Here is a 23696-nt window from a genome sequence, read left to right as displayed (position 1 = left end):
TGTCTACTCTAAGTAATTCCACTCATGTTAACTTGGAGCTCACCGTCCACCTCACCCCCCGTCTCTCTGTTTACAAGTGATATAAGTCATGTGGTGGACGGTTAATGATGATTTTCCAAGTGTACCCTAATAGGGAACTTTCGAAATGGGCAGCATGGTGTTTAAGTGGTTAGTGCTCATGCCTCACAATTAGAAGGTCCTGGGTTCGATTTCCAGGCTCCAGGTGTTTCTGTGGGGAGTTTGCCTGTTCTCCCCTGCGATGAGGTAGCTATTTGTCCAGGGTGTACCCCGACTTCTGCCCGAGAGCAGCTCTTATTCTATTTTTTGGGTGCTAATTGAGCCATTAACAGGGTTTGAAAACCTACTAAATTAGGTCTAACCACTAGATAGCAGCATTGAGTAAGTGAGGCCACTGGGAGGAATTAACCTGGATTAGCCACATTAGCATTTGTGCAAAAAGTGTTTTGAGCTGTTTGATGTTGTTATAGTGAGGAAATAAATATGATGTCAACTTTTGATTTGTTAATAATTTGTGAAATAGTTTTTCCATTTTTTTCTATGCAGGAAGTCCATGTTATCCGGCTCAAACATACGGCAGAGACCGACGCTATTGGAGAAAGTACATCCAGTTTGATTTCAATCAGCTCATCAGGATTGCCACTCAGGAGATCATCCAGTTTAAGTGAGCCACGCTATTACAAAAATATGTATATTTATCAAGTTGAAAAAAAGACCTTTTCACCTATGACTGACTGAATAAAATATATATTTTTCTAACATTGCAATTGTGTTTGGAACTTGATGCTGCATTAAAGTACAACTTCCAATGCAAGACTCCAATCAAAATACTGTATTTTTAAGGCTCAAAACGTTCAGATAGCCATTGTTTACCATTCTTGTTAGCTGTGTTTCTAATATTCTGCAGAGGATCTCTGCAGAATTGAAAGTTATAGGTGGCTTAAAAAAACAGCTGACAGCAGTGCAATGTTTTCTTCAGTCAGCAGGACTCTGTGCTGTCATTTGCAACATTTGATGCTTAAAGGATCAGCACATGAATTGTACTGTGCAACGTCATTGAAGTCACATTACACACTTACAGTATCATGTATGTACTGTAAATGTGTGTGATGAGTTGTCGCTGGACTTTGTCCCTAATGAAGACGTTCATGTTCATGTTGAAGTGGAGATTAGATGAGGCAAATGATAAAAGAAACTTTCTACTAACAGTTTGGACACAACTAGGTGCAAAGGGGAAAGCAAGCATCTAAAACATACTAAACATTTGACTTGATTTAATTCACTAATGAATATATAGCATGCAAATACAAATTATAGCATGTAATAATGATGAAGTTAAATATCTCAGAATATTTGTTACTTAAATGGTCAGTCCCAGATCTGACCAATCTAAGTCTATGAGCACGAACTGATGAAGTCTACTCGGATGAGCGGCGAAACTTCTTCCAAGACAAACCAAACAGTCCAGTTGTGATCGACTGAATGCCCTGAGATGACAATGACCTGGATGAATAAGAACATCCATAGAATTAGAAATATGAATAAATCAGTGTAAAAATACTGCAAAATGACTTATCTGGAATTACAAAAGTACATTTGTTCTAAAATAAACACCTGTGCCATTAATAATGACATGTAAAAAAGTAAATATTTATAACGATGACATATGATTGAATCTGTAAATTAACAAAAAAAAGTGTAATGATAAATTGAATAAAACAAATGTAATGTTCATTTTAAAAAGTATCAAGTAAATGATAGGACAGGTACTTCCTAAAATGATAAAAAAATACTCCAAACAAATAAATACAATATTATATATTAAAATTTTAATAAACACAAATGATACTGTAAAATGTCAACGGGCCAATAAAAACTATCTGTGGGACACTTTGGGCACCGCTGATTTAGGTTATAATGAATATGGCCCTCATAACAAATCTAATGGACTTTAGCATGACACTAACCTCACAAACACACAGTGACATTAAAAGCTAATCTTCTCCTCGAAAAGCGTCAGCACCAAGAGGATGGCCCAGCCGCTCAGGAGGCCGACGTTCTGCACTGCAAAAATCATCCACGGCCTCTTGGAGTTAATGTGCACCATGGTGGGCAACTGGATGGGGGAATAGAACAAAAAGTGGTTCTTTTTACGCCATTTTGTATCACAATGGAAAATTGTGCATTACTTGGAGGAATGTAAGTCTTCCCAACGTGTCCTGGGTCTTGCCCGTGGCCTGCTACCGGTCGAACGTGCCCTAAACACCTCCCCAGGGAGGCGTCCGGGTGGCATCCTGACTTGATGCCCGCACCACCTCATCAGGCTCCTCTCGATGTGGAGCAGCAGCGGCTTTACTTTGAGCTCCTCCCGCATTACAGAGCTTCTCACCCTCTTGTACCGGTGGTCTTGTCCTTTTTGTCATAACCCAAAGTTCATGACCATAGGTGTGGATGGGAACGTAGATCAACCAGTAAATTGAGAGCTTTGCCTTACGGCTCAGCTCCTTCTTTACTACACCGGATCAATAGTGTCCGCATTACTGAAGGCGCTGCACCAATTCGTCTGTCGATCTCACGATCCACTCTACCCTCACTCGTGAACAAGACTCCGAGGTACTTAAACTCCTCCACTTTGGGCAAGATCTCTTCCCTAACCCAGAGATGCCACTTCTCCCTTTTTCTGATATGGAGGTGCTGAACCCAGTCACTTCATACTCGGCTGCGAAACGATTCAGTGAGAGCTGAAGATCCTGGCCAGATGAAGCCATCAGGACCACATCATCTGCAAAAAGCAGAGACCTAATCCTGCAGCCACCAAACTGGATCTTCTCAACGCCCTGAATGAGCCTAGAAATCCGTCCATAAAAGTTATGAACAAAATCGGTGACAAAGGGCAGCTGTGGCGGAGTCCAACCCTCAAGCTCAAAGAGGGAGCGGACCGCCACAATCAGACGGTCCAATACTCCATACTCTCTGAGCACTACCCACAACACTTCCCGAGGGACATGGTCGGATGCCTTCTCCAAGTCCACAAAGCACATGTAGACTGGTTGGGCAAACTCCCATGCACCATCAAGGACCCTGCCAACAGAATAGAGCTAGTCCACAGTTCCACGACCAGGGCAAAAACCACACTTCTCCTGAATCCGAGGTTCGACTATCCGGTGTAGCCTCCTCTCCAGTACACCTGAATAGACCTTACCGGGAAGAGTGTGATCCCACAATAGTTGAAACACACCCTCCGGTTCACCTTCTTAAAGAGAGGAACCACCCCCCTGGTCTACCAATTCAGAGGTACCGCCCCCGATTCCACGCAATGTTGCAGAGTCTTGTCAACCAAGACAGCCCCACAGTATCCAGAGACTTAAGGAACTCCGGGCGGAGCTCATCCATCCCCGGGGCCTTGCCACGTAGGAGCTTTTTAACTACCTCGGCAACCTCAGCCCCAGAAATAGGAGAGCCCGCCAAAGATTCCCCTGGCACTGCCTTCTCATAGAAGGACGTGTAGGTGGGATTGACGAGGTCTTGAAGTATTCCCTCCACCGGTCCACAACATCTTCAGTCGAGGTCAGCAGCACACCATCCTTACACATTGTTGACAGTGCACTGCTTTCCCTTCCTAAGGCAGTGGATGGTTGTCCAGAATCGCTTCAAAGCCGTCCGGAAGTTGTTTTCCATGGCTTCTCCGAACTCCTCCCATGTCCGAGTTTGTGCCTCCGCGAGCGCAGAAGCCACACACTGCTTGACCTGTCAGTACTTGTCTGCTGCCTCCGGAGTCCCATGAGCCAAAAGGACCCAATAGGACTCTTTCTTCAGCTTGATGGCATCTCTCACTGCTGGCCACAGCGGCTTCTGAGATTACCGCCACGACAGGCACCAACCACCTTGCGGCCACAGCCCCGATCGGCCGCCTCGACAATAGAGGTACGGAACAAGGTCCATTCATACTCAATATCCAGCGCCTACCTTGTGACATGTTCAAAAATCTCCCGGAGGTGGGAATTGAGACTCTCTCTGATAGGAGACTCTGTTAGACATTCCCAGCAGACCCACACAATACGTTTGGGCCTGCCAGGTCTGTCCAGCATCCTCCGCCACCATCGGAACCAACTCACCACCGGGTGGTGATCGGTAGAAAGCTCCGCCCCTCTCTTCACCCGAGTGTGTAAAACATGAGACCGCAAATCCGATGACACGACTAAAAAGTCGATCATGGAACTGCGGCCTAGGGTGTCCTGGTGTCAAGTGCACATATGGACACCCTTATATTTGAACATTGTGTTCACAGTTTGTCATGGACAATCTGTGACGAGCACAAAAGTCCAAAACCAAAACACCACTCGGGTTCAGATCCGGACGGCTGTTCTTCCCCATCACGCCTCTCCAGGTTTCACTGTCGTTGCCAATATAGAGGTTGAAATCACCCAGCAGAAAAAGGGAATCACCTGAGGGAGCACTATCCAGTACTCCCTCGAAGGAATCCAAAAAAGGCGGGTACTCTGAGCTGTTGTTTGGTGCGTACAGCAGTCAGGACCCGGCCCCCCAGCCAAAGGCGGAGGGAAACTACCCTCTCGTCTACTGGGTTGAACTCCAACGTGCAGGCTTTGACCCAGGGGGCAAAAATAATTGCCAACCCAGCCCGTCGCCTCTTTGCTGGTCAAGCCTTGGCTTCAGCTTTGGGAAGCTGGAAAATCACTCTGGGCGGAACTTGAGTCATTGGCAGTTTTGTGTTCACCCTTGAAAAAATCCCATGCCAGGTTTATCCACCAGCATGTCTGCGTGATCCAGGAAGGAAAAGTCTGTGATAAACGAGTCACCTGGTGGGGGAAAGGCTGCGCGCCCCAGTCGCTCACGCTTTCTTGGACGTGCCTTGAGCACTGGTGGCGTGGCGTCATCCTGTTCTTCCGCGCTTGGGCTACACTGGCTTATAGCCAAAGCCGTGAATAAAGAGGCAAAGTGGTCGATGAGGTTCCCGTATTCAACCCCCTTAGGAGAGGAAGGGTGAAGCGCTTAAGCCCCTTGCAGCAGAGGAGGTTGAGTGGGCTCCGCCTTGTGACAGCGTGACGAAGCTGGCTTGCGCCTTCATCGGCAACGTGCCGGCTCAGCACTTGGCCAAACAGTTTCATTAAAGAAAGGATGATTCTCCGGTGAGTCCTTCGACGCTTCTAATTCCTTGAGCACTTTTCTCTCAAATTCTTCCTACGTGTATTGCAATGCAAAATCACTTGTTGGCTCAAGAATTCTGCCACACTAAGATGTGAGGCTGGCTCAAATAGGCTGTTGATTAATAACCAAAATGCCATGCCAAATAACTCAAAATAAGGCATGGCCTGTTGTGACAAGCCGTGACAGTTTTTTCTTCTTCATAAAGGTCTTTGAGCTGCTCTTTGTCTGATCCCTCACCTAGGACCTGTCTGTATTGGGAGACCCTACCAGGGGGCATAGAAGCCCCCGGACAACATAGCTCCCAGGATCATTAAGACACGCAAACTCCTCTACCACGATAAGGTGGCAGCTTAGAAAGGAGATTTGTCGGAACTATTTTATAAAAAAATAAAAAAACACCCAAAAAACTGGGTTGTCACGTTGGGAAGACTGGCACGTGCGTAGATGGAAACATACTCAGTGTGTGTATGTGGGGCAGTGACATTAGGTTTTTTTGTGGGTTCTAATAGTAATAATATAGTATTAAAAATCGAAATATACCCCCAAACAGGTGCACTCACCATGTCAGCCAGGCCCACGTAGAGAAAGAGGCCTGCAGTGATGGCAGCTATCCACTGCTTGGTGGCTAGGTCGGTGGCCACAGACAGGGCGATGTAGAGGCCCACAAAGGAGAACATGGCACTGCCCACGTTGAAGAGCAGCGCCCGCCGCACCGACATGCCGCTGTGCAGCAAGATGGCAAAATCTCCCAGCTCGTGAGGCAGCTCGTGGCAGAGGACAGCCAGGGACGTGGCCAGACCCGACCTCCACGACAGGGAGAAAGCGGCGCCCATGGCCAAACCGTCAGCGAAGTTATGGATGGCGTCGCCTAAAGTGATCAAGTAAGGCAGCAGGTGCTGATCTGCTCGGCGACAAAGACAAAGTGGGTCAATGCTAAATAGTGCTGAGTCATGATGTCATGTCTCCTCACCTGTGGCCCTCTCTTTGTGAACAGATGTGTCATGGTGCTCCTCCTCAATCACCTGAAAGGTAGTGATAATATTTATATTCATAATCATTTGGACAGAATTGACAATATATCTTACCAGCTCAGTTTTTGATGCAGAATGTAATTTATCTTTTTGTTTCTTGTCCTGTTGATACATTTCTAAAACTCTGCCGTGGTCGCAGTGGTGAGGCTCCGAGGCGACCTGGTTGATCATGGAAAGCAAAAAATGCAATTATTTAGATATTTTATTATGAATTATTTTATCAATTTACAATTCCATTCATCCATTTTCCATCCATCCATCCATCCATCTTCTTCCGCTTATCCGAGGTCGGGTCGCGGGGGCAGCAGCTTAAGCAGGGAAGCCCAGACTTCCCTCTCCCCAGCCACTTCGTCCAGCTCCTCCCGGGGGATCCCGAGGCGTTCGCAGGCCAGCCGGTAGAGATAGTCTTCCCAGCGTGTCCTGGGTCTTCCCCGTGGCCTCCTACCGGTCGGACGTGCCCGAAACACCTTCCTAGGGAGGCGTTCGGGTGGCATCCTGACCAGATGCCCGAACCACCTCATCTGGCTCCTCTCGATGTGGAGGAGCAGCGGCTTTACTTTGAGCTCCCCCCGAATGACAGAGCTTCTCACCCTATCTCTAAGGGAGAGCCCTGCCACTCGGCGGAGGAAACTCATTTCGGCCATGACCCAAAGCTCATGACCATAGGTGAGGATGGGAACGTAGATCGACCGGTAAATCGAGAGCTTTGCCTTGCGGCTCAGCTCCTTCTTCACCACAACGGATCGATACAGCGTCCGCATTACTGAAGACGCCGCACCGATCCGCCTGTCGATCTCACGATCCACTCTTCCCCCACTCGTGAACAAGACTCCGAGGTACTTGAACTCCTCCACTTGGGGCAAGATCTCCTCCCCAACCCGGAGATGGCACTCCACCCTTTTCCGGGAGAGAACCATGGACTCGGACTTGGAGGTGCTGATTCCCATCCCAGTCGCTTCACACTCGGCTGCGAACCGATCCAGTGAGAGCTGAAGATCTTGGCCGGAGGAAGCCATCAGGACCACTTCATCTGCAAATAGCAGTGACCTAATCCTGCAGCCACCAAACCAGATCCCCTCAACGCCCTGACTGCGCCTAGAAATTCTGTCCATAAAGGTTATGAACAGAATCGGTGACAAAGGGCAGCCTTGGCGGAGTCCAACCCTCACTGGAAACGTGTCCGACTTACTGCCGGCAATGCGGACCAAGCTCTGACACTGATTATACAGGGAGCGAACTGCCACAATAAAACAGTCCGTTACCCCATACTCTCTGAGCACTCCCCACAGGACTTCCCGGGGTACACGGTCGAATGCCTTCTCCAATTCCACAAAGCACATGTAGACTGGTTGGGCAAACTCCCATGCACCCTCAAGGACCCTGCCGAGAGTATAGAGCTGGTCCACAGTTCCACGACCAGGACGAAAACCACACTGTTCCTCCTGAATCCGAGGTTCGACTATCCGGCGTAGCCTCCTCTCCAGTACACCTGAATAGACCTTACCGGGAAGGCTGAGGAGTGTGATCCCACGATAGTTGGAACACACCCTCCGGTTCCCCTTCTTAAAGAGAGGAACCACCACCCCGGTCTGCCAATCCAGAGGTACCGCCCCCGATGTCCACGCGATGTTGCAGAGTCTTGTCAACCAAGACAGCCCCACAACATCCAGAGCCTTAAGGAACTCCGGGCGGGTCTCATCCACCCCCGGGGCCTTGCCACCGAGGAGCTTTTTAACTACCTCGGCAACCTCAGCCCCAGAAATAGGAGAGCCCACCACAGATTCCCCAGGCCCTGCTTCCTTATAGGAAGACGTGCTGGTAGGATTGAGGAGGTCTTCGAAGTATTCCCTCCACCGATCCACAACATCTGCAGTCGAGGTCAGCAGAACACCATCCCCACCATACACGGTGTTGACACTGCACTGCTTCCCCTTCCTGAGGCGGCGGATGGTGGTCCAGAATTGCCTCGAAGCCGTCCGGAAGTCTTTTTCCATGGCCTCCCCGAACTCCTCCCATGTCCGAGTTTTTGCCTCCGCGACCGCTGAAGCCGCACACCACTTGGCCTGTCGGTACCTGTCTGCTGCCTCAGGAGTCCCATGAGCCAAAAGAACCCGATAGGACTCCTTCTTCAGCCTGACGGCATCCCTCACCGCCGGCGTCCACCAACGGGTTCTAGGATTACCGCCACGACAGGCACCAACTACCTTGCGGCCACAGCTCCAATCGGCCGCCCCGACAATAGAGGTACGGAACATTGTCCACTCGGACTCAATGTCCAGCACCTCCCTCGTGACATGTTCAAAGTTCTTCCGGAGGTGGGAATTGAAACTTTCTCTGACAGGAGACTCTGCCAGGCGTTCCCAGCAAACCCTCACAATGCGTTTGGGCCTGCCAGGTCTGTCCGGCATCCTCCCCCACCATCGCAGCCAACTCACCACCAGGTGGTGATCGGTAGAAAGCTCCGCCCCTCTCTTCACCCGAGTGTCCAAAACATGAGGCCGCAAATCCGATGACACAACTACAAAGTCGATCATGGAACTGCGGCCTAGGGTGTCCTGGTGCCAAGTGCACATATGGACACCCTTATGTTTGAACATGGTGTTTGTTATCGACAATCTGTGACGAGAAACAAAAGTCCAATAACAGAACACCACTCGGGTTTAGATCCGGGCGGCCATTCTTCCCAATCACACCTCTCCAGGTTTCACTGTCGCTGCCAACATGAGCGTTGAAGTCCCCCAGTAGAACGAGGGAATCACCCGGGGGAGCACTCTCCAGTACTCCCTCGAGTGAATCCAAAAAGGGTGGGTACTCTGAGCTGCTGTTTGGCGCGTAAACGCAAACAACAGTCAGGACCCGTCCCCCCACCCGAAGGCGGAGGGAAGCTACCCTCTCGTCCACCGGGTTGAACTCCAACGTGCAGGCTTTGAGCCGAGGGGCGACAAGAATTGCCACCCCAGCCCGTCGCCTCTCACTGCCGGCAACGCCAGAGTGGAAGAGAGTCCAGCCCCTCTCAAGAGAAGTGGTTCCAGAGCCCTTGCTGTGCGTCGAAGTGAGTCCGACTATATCTAGCCGGAACTTCTCCACCTCACGCACTAGCTCAGGCTCCTTTCCCCCCAGCGAAGTGACGTTCCACGTCCCAAGAGCCAGCTTATGTAGCCGAGGATCGGACCGCCAAGTGCCCTGCCCTCGGCTTCCGCCCAGCTCACACTGCACCCGACCTCTATGGCCCCTGCTATGGGTGGTGAGCCCATTGGAGGGGGGACCCACGTTGCCTCTTCGGGCTGTGCCCGGCCGGGCCCCATGGGGACAGGCCCGGCCACCAGGCGCTCGCCATCGTGCCCCACCTCCGGGCCTGGCTCCAGAGGGGGGCCCCGGTGACCCGCGTCCGGGCGAGGGAAATCTGGGTCCTTGGTTTGTGTTCTTCATCGAGGTCTTTGAGCTGCTCTTTGTCTGATCCCTCACCTAGGACCAGTTTGCCTTGGGAGACCCTACCAGGGGGCATAGAAACCCCCGGACAACATAGCTCCTAGGATCATTGGGACACGCAAACTCCTCTACCACGGTAAGGTGGCAGCTCAGAGAGGAGTTCATCCATTTTCTACCGATGAATCCCTTCGGGGTGGCGGGGGGCGCTGAAGCCTATCTCAGCTACAATCGGGCAGAAGGCGGGGTACACCCTGGACAAGTCGCCACCTCATCACAGGGCCAACACAGATAGACAGACAACATTCACACTCACATTCACACTCAAACACTAGGGCCAATTTAGTGTTGCCAATCAACCTATCCCCAGGTGCATGTTTTTGGAGGTGGGAGGAAGCCGGAGTACCCGGAGGGAACCCACGCAGTCACGGGGAGAACATGCAAACTCCACACAGAAAGATCCAGAGCCCGGGATTGAACCCAGGACTGCTCAGGACCTTCGTATTGTGAGGCAGACGCACTAACCCCTCTTCCACCGTGCTGCCCAATTTGCAATTAATACTTTAAATATATATTTATTTCTATAATATATATTAGTATTAGTATATATAAGTATTACAATGATAATTGTAATAATATAATATGTTTTTTGATTATTATAATAAATGTATATATTATAATTAATGTATATAGTTATTTATTTAAAATTATTATTATACAAATATATTTTTAATTATGCAGATGTGCCTATAAAATAAATATAACACCTTTATTAGGTAAAGAACCATACTAGGAACTTGGAAAGTTTACAATACATTTCCTTGTAAGACAGGAGAACCATGTGATTTCTCCCAGCCAATCAGTGAAGAATTATAGTAATAGTTGTGAAAAATGTGTATTGAAATATCATGATAAACATATATATTATTTAAAACAATGATTAACATTTTGGAAAAACAACAACAAAAATAAAACAATTTTTGATATAAAAAAAAAAATGTTGAAAATGATACAATTCTTAATAAAAGTAACAAGGTATAAAATAAGCCTAAACTAATAACTAAAACTAGGGATGTCCGATAATGGCTTTTTGCCGATATCTGATATTCCGATATTGTCCAACAGATACCGATAATAAAAAAAACGATACCGATAATTTCCGACATTACATTTTAACGCATTTATCGGCCGATAATATCGGCAGGCCGATATTATCGGACATCTCTAACTAAAACCATATTTTTCATGTTGCTTCATGGGTTAAATTCCTACAAACTGAACTTTTCATAAAATAAACAAATCAATGTATATTATTTAAAAGAATGATAAAACATGTAGAGAAAACCCCAAAATAAAACAATTTAGCTGTATAAAAACAATGAATCGCTGGAAATTTTACAACTGATAATGAAAATAATAAACAATTAATTAAAAAAAATGTACATTTACATTATACAATTATTAGTAAAAACAATCAAAAATATAAAAAGCCAGAAATTTGAAAATTTAACAAAAAATGTGTTTAATGATATTCAGGGGTAATTTACTACAAATTTAACTTTTCATGAACTAACAAATCAATATTTAATTATCATTGCTCACCACGTGGTGGTTATGTCTGTGCATGAAGAGCGAGAAGAGCGTCTCCATCAGGTAGAAGTAGTAGATCCCGCCCATCAACACCAACATCTTGTACACGTAGTCGGACACCGCAGCACCGCCGTCACCGTGCGGATTGTGCCGTGGCGTGTGCAGCCGGGCGCCTGCGTCATCAGAGTGCACGTGGAGGCCTAGGAACTACACCAAAGGCGAAGGAAGTGAATGTGTTCGAAGGCGTTTGAGGAGTGTGCGCCTGTGTTTGTGTGTGTGTTGTACGGCTCACCATGGGCAGCAGGTGCAGCAAGGCGTCTCCGGTGAGAGAACCCACTGCCAGGCTGATGCAGAACTGGATACACATCTGGAAGATGCTGGTGGAGGACGTACAAAGCAGCAACACGATGCCAAACATGGACATGAGCGTGATGACGACGTTGGCGAGGGTTGCGTAAAGGTATCCTTAACGAGGACACGCACACACGCACCACTTAGACGTCCCTTTTGCATGGAAGTAAAGTTCATTTTGCAGCAACTTACTCTCTGTTATGCTGAGCTGGTTTTGGTCCTGTTTAGTTGGCTGTGTGGCAAGACAAGCCCCACTCAGGACCTGCTGGACCAGCGCCGGGCAAAGCCGGACCAAGTCAGACCGACCCAGCACGCCGTCGCCTCCTTCCAAGCCGTGGATCAGCACCAGCTCGTGTACAGAAAAACAATGCTGGGAAAAGGAGAAGACGTATAAAAAAACTAGTTGTTGTCGGTGACCTTTATTGACATGTTTACCTGATCCCAGGTGTTGTTTGAGTGGCGGTAACTGCTCTCCTTCTTCAACCCCCCACCAAGTTCTAGAGTCCTCATTACAGCTTCCAGGTCTACAGGAAGCGGCCACAAAAATACTTTATATAGCATTTACATTTCTTGAATTTGAAAACTTTTTTTTTACCTGTGACGGTGAAATTGTCAGAACCAATTTGGTGAATGATGTAGTCCAGGAAGAAGCTCTCCTCAGGGAGAAGGCTACTCACAAAACAGCCACCTCGCACGGCGTGGTACAGGACCCGGCCCAAAACTGCACCTGCCGCCTGGGTCTGCTCTGCTGACGGGGCGCCCACCTCCATCATGATGTCGTCCGCTGTGACGCACCTCTGGTTACCATGGGGATAAGGAGGAGAAGGAGGGTACTTTGTTTAAGTATATAGGGCTCCAGTTGGAGGCCCCATGGTGGCTCCTATGCTACCTGTTTACAGCTCACTTTTCCTGTATACGCTTGTCAACTCTGGAGGCAAAACAGGGGCAAAATCATTTAGTGTAAAAACTACAGTCTGCGTGCGCGTGGTCTCTCTGGGCATACGGACTTATTTTGCGCGTGCGCAGAGTCATTTTAGGCAATGCTTGTGTAATGGGGGCCAGCCATTGTGGCTGTGCCATGTGTACGTTAGTAAACCTCAGTGTGGCTGTTCCATGTGTACGTTAGTAAACCTCACTCCCTGACAACTTCAAGAGTGTGCCGTGTTAGCCAGCTCGGGCTTTTAGCTCGGTGGATAGCACACTCGCCTCTCATGCAGACGACCAAAGTTTGCGTCCCCGTGCGGAATGGGATAAAGGCAGGGTCCCGAATCACTAGGATTACACGTGGATCCATTTTACACGCACTGAATCATTTTAACTTTCTGATTGGTCACTTTTAACGCCTAGTGCAGTGGTTCTTAACCTGGGTTCGATCGAACCCTAGGGGTTCGGTGAGTCGGGCTCAGGGGTTCGGCGGAGGTCAAAACACTCCCGACTCATCGTGTAAATAAAAACTTCTCCCTATCGGCGTATTACGGATACGGCAACAGCAGAAGTCAGACTGATTTGCAGGTGTGTAATTTGTTGTGAGTTTATGCACTGTGTTGGTTTTGTTCTTTGAACAAGATGATGTTCATGCACGGTTCATTTTGTGCACCAGTAAAAAAACATGGTATGGGGAACATATTCACTAGGGATGTCCGATAATGGCTTTTTGCCGATATCCGATATCCCGATATTGTCCAACTCTTTAATTACCGATACCGATATCAACCGATATATGCAGTCGTGGAATTAACACATTATTATGCCTAATTTGGACAACCAGGTATGGTGAGGATAAGGTACTTTTTAAAAATGTTTATAAAATAAGATAAATAAATTAAAAACATTTTCTTGAATAAAAAATAAACTAAAACAATATAAAAACAGTTACATAGAAACTAGTAATTAATGAAAATTAGTAAAATTAACTGTTAAAGGTTAGTACTATTAGTGGACCAGCAGCACGCACAATCATGTGTGCTTACGGACTGTATCCCTTGCAGACTGTATTGATATATATTGATATATAATGTAGGAACCAGAAAATTAATAACAGAAAGAAACAACCTTTTTGTGTGAATGTGTGTAAATGGGGGAGGGAGTTTTTTTGGGTTGGTGCACTAATTGTAAGTGTATCTTGTGTTTTTTATGTTGATTTAATTAAAACAAACAAAAAACGATACCGATAATAATAAAAAACGATACCGATAATTTCCGATATTACATTTTAACGCATTTATCGGCCCGCCGATATTATCGGACATCTCTAATATTCACCATTAATTAGTTGCTTATTAACATGCAAATTAGCAACATATTGGTTCTTAACTAGTCATTATTAAGTACTTATTAATGCCTTATTCGGCATGGCCTTATTATAACCCTAACCCTCTAACCCTGGCCCGAACCCTCTAACCCTAACCCTAACCAAATAACTCTAAATTAAGTCTTTGTTACTTAGAATATGTTACCCATACTAACGTGTTACCAAAAACATGTAACTTTGTCTTGAATTTGAAAAAAAATCAACATTTTATTTTTCACTAAAGAAGGGTTCGGTGAATGCGCATATGAAACTGGTGGGGTTCGGTACCTCCAACAAGGTTAAGAACCACTGGCCTAGTGTCTCCCGTTCAAGCCAATCCGAGGGAGCCTGTTGTGTGGAGGTGTGAGTTTTTGTCTATCTCACGATTCGATTGCAATTCTTGAGGTGACGATTAGTTTCTGAATTAATTCTCTATTCAACATGATTCTCGTAATATATTATTAGGTATACAAATTATAATAAAACCTTTTTAAAACTGGTTACAAGTTACAAAGCTCCTCTTGGCTGGTGACATACAATTTATACATGCAGTGTTGGCTTAAAAAAACATTCGATTTTTAAAATAGTATTCACAAAAATCACATAATGTTAATCAACCTAATATACGTTTACCAAGTGACTGAGAATACATGCAATTACAATACTTGTAAAATACAATACTTAAAAAAAAAGGAAACCCCCAAGTTTATAAAAGCAACAATATCAATAATAACAATATCAATAATAATGTATATAATCCAAAAATAGATTCTTAAAAAGTATATAATATATATATATAAATATATATATATATATATATTTATTATAACATATACAGTATTATAACATATTTATATATATTTTTTATATAATTTTTTTTAATCGACTCTTAAAGATTTTCAATCGATCTAGAAATTGTAATAAATCCCTACCTTTGTGTGTTCTTCGAGTCTCTAGACAAAATAACCAAATATTAGTGAATTTTGTAATCTAATATACATGTTTTAAACTAAAACCTAATAAATGATGACATTACCATTTCTTATGTCATGTGAATATGTCAAAAACTGATTCGTCAAAAGGAAAACAAAGAATCAAAGCGCAAGTGCAAACAGTCTGCATGGGGACAGAAAGACGCTGCGTGCGCACAGAGGCAGCGCGAGCGTAAAATAAGTCTGAGCACCCAAAATGAGTCTACACGCATAAAATGCATTTGTGTGCACATGCAGATTGTCTTTTTACGCGTGAGAATCTTGGCACTGTTTTGACGCCATTGTCAACCTCCAAGCTTGGCTGCTGGATGCTCTTTAGGTCAAAAACTATTAATTAAGGGAAACTGGAACTGAAAACTTAAACCTTTAAGTCACAGTTTGCATTTGGAAGCACTTGACAACAGCTGACCTACACTAAGTTAACAACTCAGGAGGCACCAGTGTGACTGATACCGTGCTCTTATACAGCTCACCTTTCTTGGGTAAGTTTGTCAACCTCCAAACTGGGTGGCTGGATCGAGCCAGTGACGAGCCGTGCGTTTCTCACCTAGGCCTTCAGTGATGTCCTACTTAGTCCGACTTCACCTCTCAAAATACCGTAATTTATGTCACCACATGGACACGGCTGGAGATACTATACAGAAACACACTTGCACACTACTGTGCATTGACCCCCTCAACAGTGAACAAAACAATTTTTCAGTGCATTTAACATTCAATAAACCCGCTTCAGCAATTAAAACATATCTTACGTGGTACTGTCAAAATTAAAAGAATTGTATAAAACAAATGAAACATGAAAAAATTAAGAAATAAAATATTTGAACTGGTGAAGCAGTGCACTGTCAACACCGTGTATGGTGCGAATGGTGTTCTGCTGACCTCGACTGCGGATGTTGTGGATCGGTGGAGGGAATACTTCGAAGACCTCCTCAATCCCACCAACACGTCTTCCTATGAGGAAGCAGTGCCTGGGGAATCTGTGGTGGGCTCTCCTATTTCTGGGGCTGAGGTTGCTGAGGTAGTTAAAAAGCTCTTCGGTGGCAAGGCCCCAGGAGTGGATGAGATCCGCCCGGATTTCCTTAAGGCTCTGGATGCTGTGGGGCTGTCTTGGTTGACAGACTCTGCAGCATCGCGTGGACATCGGGGGCGATACCTCTGGATTGGCAGACCGGGGTGGTGGTTCCTCTCTTTAAGAAGGGGAACCGGAGGGTGTGTTCCAACTATCGTGGGATCACACTCCTCAGCCTTCCCGGTAAGGTTTATTCAGGTGTACTGGAGAGGAGGTTACGCCGGATAGTCGAACCTCGGATTCAGGAGGAACAGTGTGGCTTTCGTCTTGGTCGTGGAACTGTGGACCAGCTCTATACTCTCGGCAGGGTCCTTGAGGGTGCATGGGAGTTTGCCCAACCAGTCTACATGTGCTTTGTGGATTTGGAGAAGGCATTCGACCGTGTCCTTCGGGAGGTGCTGTGGGGAGTGCTCAGAGAGTATGGGGTATCGGACTGTCTGATTGTGGCTGTCCGCTCCCTGTACGATCAGTGTCAAAGCTTGGTCCGCATTGCCGGCAGTAAGTCGGACACGTTTCCAGTGAGGGTTGGACTCCGCCAAGGCTGCCCTTTGTCACCGATTCTGTTCATAACTTTTATGGACAGAATTTCTAGGCGCAGTCAAGGCGTTGAGGGGATCCGGTTTGGTGGCTGCAGGATTAGGTCTCTGCTTTTTGCAGATGATGTGGTCCTGATGGCTTCATCTGGCCAGGATCTTCAGCTCTCACTGGATCGGTTCGCAGCCGAGTGTGAAGCGACTGGGATGAGAATCAGCACCTCCAAGTCCGAGTCCATGGTTCTCGCCCGGAAAAGGGTGGAGTGCCATCTCCGGGTTGGGGAGGAGACCCTGCCCCAAGTGGAGGAGTTCAAGTACCTAGGAGTCTTGTTCACGAGTGGGGGAAGAGTGGATCGTGATATCGACAGGCGGATCGGTGCGGCGTCTTCAGTAATGCGGACGCTGTATCGATCTGTTGTGGTGAAGAAGGAGCTGAGCCGGAAGGCAAAGCTCTCAATTTACCGGTCGATCTACGTTCCCATCCTCACCTATGGTCATGAGCTTTGGGTTTTGACCGAAAGGACAAGATCACGGGTATAGGCGGCAGAAATGAGTTTCCTCCGCCGGGTGGAGGGGCTCTCCCTTAGAGATAGGGTGAGAAGCTCTGCCATCCGGGAGGAGCTCAAAGTAAAGCCGCTGCTCCTCCACATTAAGAGGAGCCAGATGAGGTGGTTCGGGCATCTGGTCAGGATGCCACCCGAACGCCTCCCTAGGGAGGTGTTTAGGGCACGTCCAACCGGTAGGAGGCCACGGGGAAGACCCAGGACACGTTGGGAAGACTATGTCTCCCGGCTGGCTTGGGAACGCCTCGGGATCCCCCGGGAAGAGCTGGACGAAGTGGCTGGGGAGAGGAGAGTCTGGGCTTCCCTGCTTAGGCTGCTTCCCCCGCGACCCGACCTCGGATAAGCAGAAGAAGATGGATGGATATTTGAACTCACAATTTGTAACACCTACTCGACGCTGTATAAGCCAGTGGTACCGCTCATAGTCGGTAGTTGCTTGAAGTCGGTTGATTCGTGTGAAAGTCGCGGGCAAACCATTTCACCGCAGGGATAGCTTCCGGTGTCGGCCGATTTCGTCTCACAAGATGTTTGTCTTAAGTATCCTTCTTGACAATGGCCTTGCAAATATACAGTCGTGGTCAAAAGTTTACAAAGAACATAATGTCATGGCTGTCTTGAGTTTCCAATAATTTCTACAACTCTTATTTTTTTGGGGTAGAGTGATTGGAGCACATACTTGTTGGTCACAAAAACATTCATGAAGTTTGTTTCTTTATGAATTTATTATGGGTCTTCTGAAAATGTGACCAAATCTCATGAGTCAAAAGTTTACATGCAGCAATGTTAATATTTGGATACATGTCCCTTGGCAAGTTTCACTGCAATAAGGCACTTATGGTAGCCATCCACAAGCTTCTGTCAAGCTTCTGGTTAAATTTTTGTCAAAATTGGTGTAGTTCAGCTAAATTTGTTGGTTTTCTGACATGGACTTGTTTCTTCAGCATTGTCCACATGTTCTCAATGGGGTTTAAGTCAGGACTTTGGGAAGGCCATTCTAAAACCTTAATTCTAGACTGATTTAGCCATTCCTTTACCACTTTTGACGTGTGTTTGGGGTCATTGTCCTGTTGGAACACCCAACTGCGCCCAAGACCCAACCATTAGGTCGTTCTTAAGAATTTGGAGGTAATCCTCCTTTTTCATTGTCCCATTTACTTTGACTTTGACATCACATGGACAAAGATAAGACCTTCTGGAGGAAAGTTCTGTGGTCAGATGAAACAAAAATTAAGCTGTTTGGCCACAATACCCAGCAATATGTTTGGAGGAGTAAAGGTGAGGCCTTTAATCAGGAACACCACACCTACCGTCAAGCATGGTGGTGGTAGAATTATGCTCTGGGCCTGTTTTGCTGCCAATGGAACGGTGCTTTACATAGAGTAATTGGGACAATGAAAAAGAAGAATTACCTCCAAATTCTTCAGGACAACCTAAAATCATCAGCCCTGAGGTTGGGTCTTGGTTGCAGTTGGGTGTTCCAAAAGGACAATGACCCCAAACACAAGTCAAAAGTGGTAAAGGAATGGCTAAATAAGGCTAGAATTAAGGTTTTAGAATGGCTTTCCCAAAGTCCTGACTTAAACATGTGGACAATGCCGAAGAAACAAGTCCATGTCAGAAAACCAACAAATTTAGCTGAACTGCACCAATTTTGTCAAGAGGAGTGGTCAAAAATTCAACCAGAAGCTTGTGGATGGCTACCAAAAGCGCCTTATTGCAGTGAAACTTGCCAAGGGACATGTAACCAAATATTAACATTGCTGTATGTATACTTTTGACCCAGCAGATTTGGTCACATTTTCAGTAGACCCATAATAAATTCATAAAAGAACCAAACTTCATGAATGTGTTTTGTGACAAACAAGTATGTGCTCCAATCACTCTATCACAAAAAAAATAAGAGTTGTAGAAGACAGCCATGACATTATGTTCTTTACAAGTGTATGTCAACTTTTTACCACGACTGTATATCTGCCACCTAATCAACATTTTGCTCTCCTTCTTTGTGAGTACTGGTGAGTTTTCTGTGGCTTTCAAAGGCTCGTATGGCTCCGGTGCCACTTCCTGTTTTCGCAACTTATGATTGGATACTCACTTGGGACTCCCAAGTGAGTATCAAGACGCGTAAATGTCAGGTCCAACCAGAAGGCCTTACTGACAACAACTGGTGATCTGATTGGCTATGGAAATTGTCTATCACTTGCATGTGTCCATTCACTTAGAGTGCACAGATGCCTGCATTGTTTATTCTGAAGGCCCCGGGCAGATTTAGTACAGAATGACAACATAAGCTGGCTGAATTTTGATTGGATACAAACTCTAACCACTCCTTCCAAGCACTAGAAAGAGCATAGTATGACATGAAGAGAATATGAACACTTTTAGATATTTAGGGAAAGTAAATTAAAATGTACTTTTATCTTTAATTATGATCATGATTTCTGGTTATGTTAGGCCCGCAGAGAAGGCCTTGCTGGCCCTTAACCGAGTCTGGAAAATCGAACCTTGGGCCATTTTTGGTCACAGGCCGCATTTGGAGCTAGTGAACCAAACAATATTCGACAACTTGCAAAGACCCCAGATGTGTCCTGCACACCAGCCGCCAACAGCTCACCTTTTCTCGTTAAGATTGTCACTCTGCAGGCTGACTGTCTGAAACCCTTTTGGGTCAAAAACTAGTGATTAAGGGCATAAACTGGAACTCAAACCATCAACCTTTTGGTCACTGGCGGCCTTTGAAACCACTGAACCACAGCTGGCCTCAAAAGGGTGCAGGGTGGAGTCCCCATTGTTGCTAGAACACTGCTCACCTTTTCTGGGTAAGGCTTCCATGGTGGATGTCTGGATCATCAAAAACTAATAATCAACCAATAATAAGCAAATATTTTTGTCCTACTGACCTTATTGTCTGATGGCTCATAGTGATGGTGAAGTCCTCTCAGCACACTTTCCAACCCATGACGGTCAATGTGTTGATGCCCAGGTCCTGCACAAAGCTCCTTCTCCCCATTTGCAAGACTGCGCTCCTTGCTTGAAATTCGTAGCAGGAAGTGATGGACCTCCTGCCTCCACCTGCCCTGCCTGGTCGCGATGCACGCCGAGCTCGGCGAAGAAAGATACAGGACGCAGCCGGCGGCGATGGCGGTGAATTGCGATGCGTCGACTGTGCTGTTTTTCTCGCCTTCCTGTGACTTAGGGATCAGCTGGTGCACAACATCTGTAAGGTTACACTACAAACACAAACAGACAACATGCATTTGTATAAAATTCACATACATTAGAGGCCTGTCAGAAAGTCATTTATCTGCTCTATTTCGGTGATGTATCGCAGGCATTCATCATCTTAGCAGTTTTAAGTAATGTTTGACTTGGTTTCAGCTGCCATGACACCACCTTTATTGCCCTTTTATTTGTTTATGGAGCCTCTTCCGAGCATTTGAAGGAACACTTGAGCCTTATTCCACACTCTTATCACCCTCACGTGTATTTCCAGCAGTAGGTACCATTTATTGAGTGATCATGCTGACGTGGTGAAATCAATGACCTCAGCAAATGCTAATACGCTGACTGCTGAAAATAAGACCATGAAGACGATACTGAAATACAATACCTTTATGATTATATACTCTAAAAATTAGCTTTTCAACTGTTTTTTTTTTTTTTTTTGCTATGTGAGTGTCTACAATTTTTTGTTTAACTTTGAGATTTCTTTAAGGATAATAAAAAAGAAAATAACAACAGGGAAAAATGCATTACAATTAATGCTGTCAAATCACACTTTTGAATTTGGATTAATCATGATTAATCAAATGTTATTTCCTGCTTGCCTAATTTAAATGAACTTAAAAAAGACCCCAATATTTGGACAAAATCGCAATTTTAATAATTTAAAAAAAAGTTTTACGCTCCTTGAATGCACTACATTTATCTAATAGTTTTATCTAACGTCAAGTCAGGGTTTATTTTGGAGTTAAATTTGCTGGCGAAAACAACAGTTGGATCTTTGCACTGACCTGATCACCAACGTATAACAACCCGTATTGCATTTCATCCACGGCTAAGCTAAAAGGAGCATGTGCAGTCAAAATAAATTGTGTGATTAATCCGTGTGTATACATAATTAATGCGATAATTTGTTGTGCTTAATCACACGAGTTAACTTAAATACAACACAACCAAATAAATCATATTGAAGCTGAGATAGGCTACAGCACCCCCCCCCGCGACCCTGAAAGGGACAAGCGGTAGAAAATGGATGGATGGAAATCTTCTGGAATGGATTTATGCTGTCTAGTTGTAATTTTTATTTTGGCGACATCTAGTGGTCACAATAATTCTCTAGGTAAAGCTCGTGAGACAGTTAAATAATGTGGACACATTTGTTACTAGATATTTTCTAAAACACTTCTGCCTTGAATATTTTGTAATATGCAACTATAATTGTTTGATACTTGTTTTCTATAGACAAATGTGCTGTTTTAGACAGCAATATTGTTTAATTAAGGACACATATTATGTATGTCTAGCTTATGTGCTATTGTGTGCTTAGCTGTTGTGTAGCTGCTAGCTCCTAGTAGCCAATAGCCAACCATGTTTAGCTTTTGCTAATGACTAAAATACAAAAAAATACCAACTTATTTGAAGACATTTAGACACGAATGGCTTTGGAAAATTGAACACGCTTGCAGGACTGCTTGTATTGGATGCAATACATTTTTAGATACAAGTTTATATAATCCAATACTTGCTATTTGCTGATCTTGCATGAATATCGAATTGAGAGTTAAATCTAAATTAGAAGACTGCATGTTGAAGTGTGACGTTCATCAAACAGCAAATCCAACATTTTAGCTGGGAAGTCCCAAGACCACAGCGTGGTTGTATTACAATTAGCATAAGAAGAAAAAAATGTAGCATTTTATCGCACTATCAGCAAGTTATCAGCGTTTGGACCTCGATCCCTTAGCACCGCACCTGAGGATCGCTCAAGACTCCCCCCCATGCCCTGCAAGCAGGCGGCCCAGGGCTCCAATAGAAATGTACCTTTTCACACGACACTTTTCCGCACTGCACACGGTTCTCCAATGTATTAAAGAGGGCACCCAGCCACTCCTCGCCCAGAAAGTTGTGCCCAGGGTGCAGCAGCCTTGCCACGGATCCGTACGCCTCATCCACAGTGGGGCACGCCGACACGGTAGCGACCACATGCCAACTTGTTAAAAGAGTGACAAGGAGCAACATTGTTAGCGTTTAGGAGGGAAGAAAAATGGGAACAAGAGCAAGCCCAACAGGTTGTGTTGTATTTCTGGATCCACATGAGCTGCCTGGACTCAGCTGCAGATCTTTATCAGACCTAAGGCTCCTTGGGACCTGGACTCTGGATGGTGATTGGCTGTGTCATCGTATAACTGTCTATTAATGCTATACTATCACCTGAGGGCCGCAACACACCTCCATGTTGGCTCTTTGCTTTTTCCACTTTATTATTTGGAATTTGCCTTCCTTTTTTTTACCAAGACACAATGAAACTAGTATTGTCAAAATCTTGTTTTAATTGAGCCTAACTGTCAAACAGAAAATTCTAGTATAGGGTTAAAAGATTAAGTAAGGTTTTTATTGTAGTTATTTATGTAAAAGTCCACCCAATGGATCTCATGAAGCATTTTTTGCTACTCAGAAGCAAACAGGCCGAGACTTACTTTTGACTTCATGTATTTATTTTTGTTTTGTGAGGTGTCGCCATGAGGTAAAAGGTTGAAAGACAGGTGTGCTTCATGGGCTTCATCAATAACTTCATTATTTGAATAACATTTATCATGTCTTCAGGAGATATATATATATATATATATATATATATATATATATATATATATATATATAATTTTTAATTAAAACACGTTTGTCACATTTTTAATTAGACTGATCACAGGGTTGCTGTGGATTAATTTTGATTAATCACAGTTAACTGTCATTCCTTTTTAATCTGTGTTAATGGTGATTTATTTTGCACGGGACAACAGACTAAAGAAAAAAAAGGAATATACTAATTGTTAAGGATGGGAGTCTTTCAACAATGCATGATTTGATTCCGGTTCTTGGATGACAATTTGATTCAGAATCAGTTCTTGATTCAAACAGATTCTCTCAAGATAGTTTTGGTATATAAATTGACATAGCAAGGAAGCGTGGAGGTTGTCTAAAAAAGGTTTTTCTTCATTTTTAAAAGTGAAAAAAATAATTAAGTATGTTTTTAAACATTTTGATTTGGAATCACAATAAATATGAATCGTGATTCGCATGTGAATCGAATTTTCAATTATTGTGTTAATTCAAAACCTTTAAATAATGTTCATGTTCATGTTAATAAACAAACATGTATCCACATTAATGTGGAACTGTTCCTCCTTTTGTGGAATTAATTAATTTTAAAACAGAAGAATTTTAGATTTAGTTGATTTAAAAAGGACAATAAATACTAATGAACATTTGTAAATAATGTACGATTGTAGCCAATGGCTAATTTCCATCTCCAAATCCAAGGTTTAAGTGCCAAAGGTGCTGCTGTAAACCACTCACTGCCACACATTTGCCTTGTACATTAACAAATACATATAAAATACATATTTCCTAATATACACTTCTACACGTGCATTTTATATCGATT

At 44.8% G+C, this 23696-nt stretch overlaps 2 protein-coding genes across 2 annotated transcripts in view; one reads left to right on the top strand and one right to left on the bottom strand.

Moving 5' to 3' along the window:
• Positions 1–768, top strand: part of recql4 (RecQ helicase-like 4) — a 41303-nt gene extending 40535 nt beyond the window's left edge. Inside the window, 1 exon segment of the mRNA XM_072912546.1 lies at positions 565–768. Coding sequence (XP_072768647.1) covers positions 565–686 — 122 coding nt within the window. The 3' untranslated portion in view covers positions 687–768.
• A 624-nt stretch (positions 769–1392) lies between these two features.
• slc39a4 (solute carrier family 39 member 4) lies at positions 1393–22273 on the bottom strand. Its single transcript, XM_061930843.1, has 12 exons — positions 22076–22273; positions 19933–20262; positions 12178–12379; positions 12018–12106; positions 11775–11952; positions 11524–11696; positions 11244–11438; positions 6270–6374; positions 6155–6206; positions 5745–6085; positions 1986–2134; positions 1393–1521 (listed from the first exon to the last, which is right to left on the bottom strand). Exons 1-11 carry the CDS (start codon positions 22271–22273, stop codon positions 2006–2008), a joined length of 1992 nt encoding a protein of 663 aa, XP_061786827.1. The 3' UTR covers positions 1393–1521; positions 1986–2005.
• Positions 22274–23696: the final 1423 nt, after the last annotated feature.

This window comes from Nerophis lumbriciformis, linkage group LG37 (genome assembly GCF_033978685.3).
Source record: "Nerophis lumbriciformis linkage group LG37, RoL_Nlum_v2.1, whole genome shotgun sequence".
NCBI lineage: Eukaryota > Metazoa > Chordata > Actinopteri > Syngnathiformes > Syngnathidae > Nerophis > Nerophis lumbriciformis.
This window is presented reverse-complemented; position numbering and strand designations above follow the sequence as displayed.

What these genes read in the sequence shown, in the direction of transcription:
- slc39a4 (XM_061930843.1), bottom strand. Translation starts at nt 22,273, where the DNA reads ATGTTGCTCCTTGTCACTCTTTTAACAAGTTGGCATGTGGTCGCTACC. An exon ending in ATGAGCCATCAGACAATAAG is followed by an intron (nt 12,380 to 19,932) that starts GTCAGTAGGACA and finishes CATGGTAACCAG; the next exon opens with AGGTGCGTCACAGCGGACGA. An exon ending in TGCTGCACCTGCTGCCCATG is followed by an intron (nt 11,439 to 11,523) that starts GTGAGCCGTACA and finishes CCTTTGGTGTAG; the next exon opens with TTCCTAGGCCTCCACGTGCA.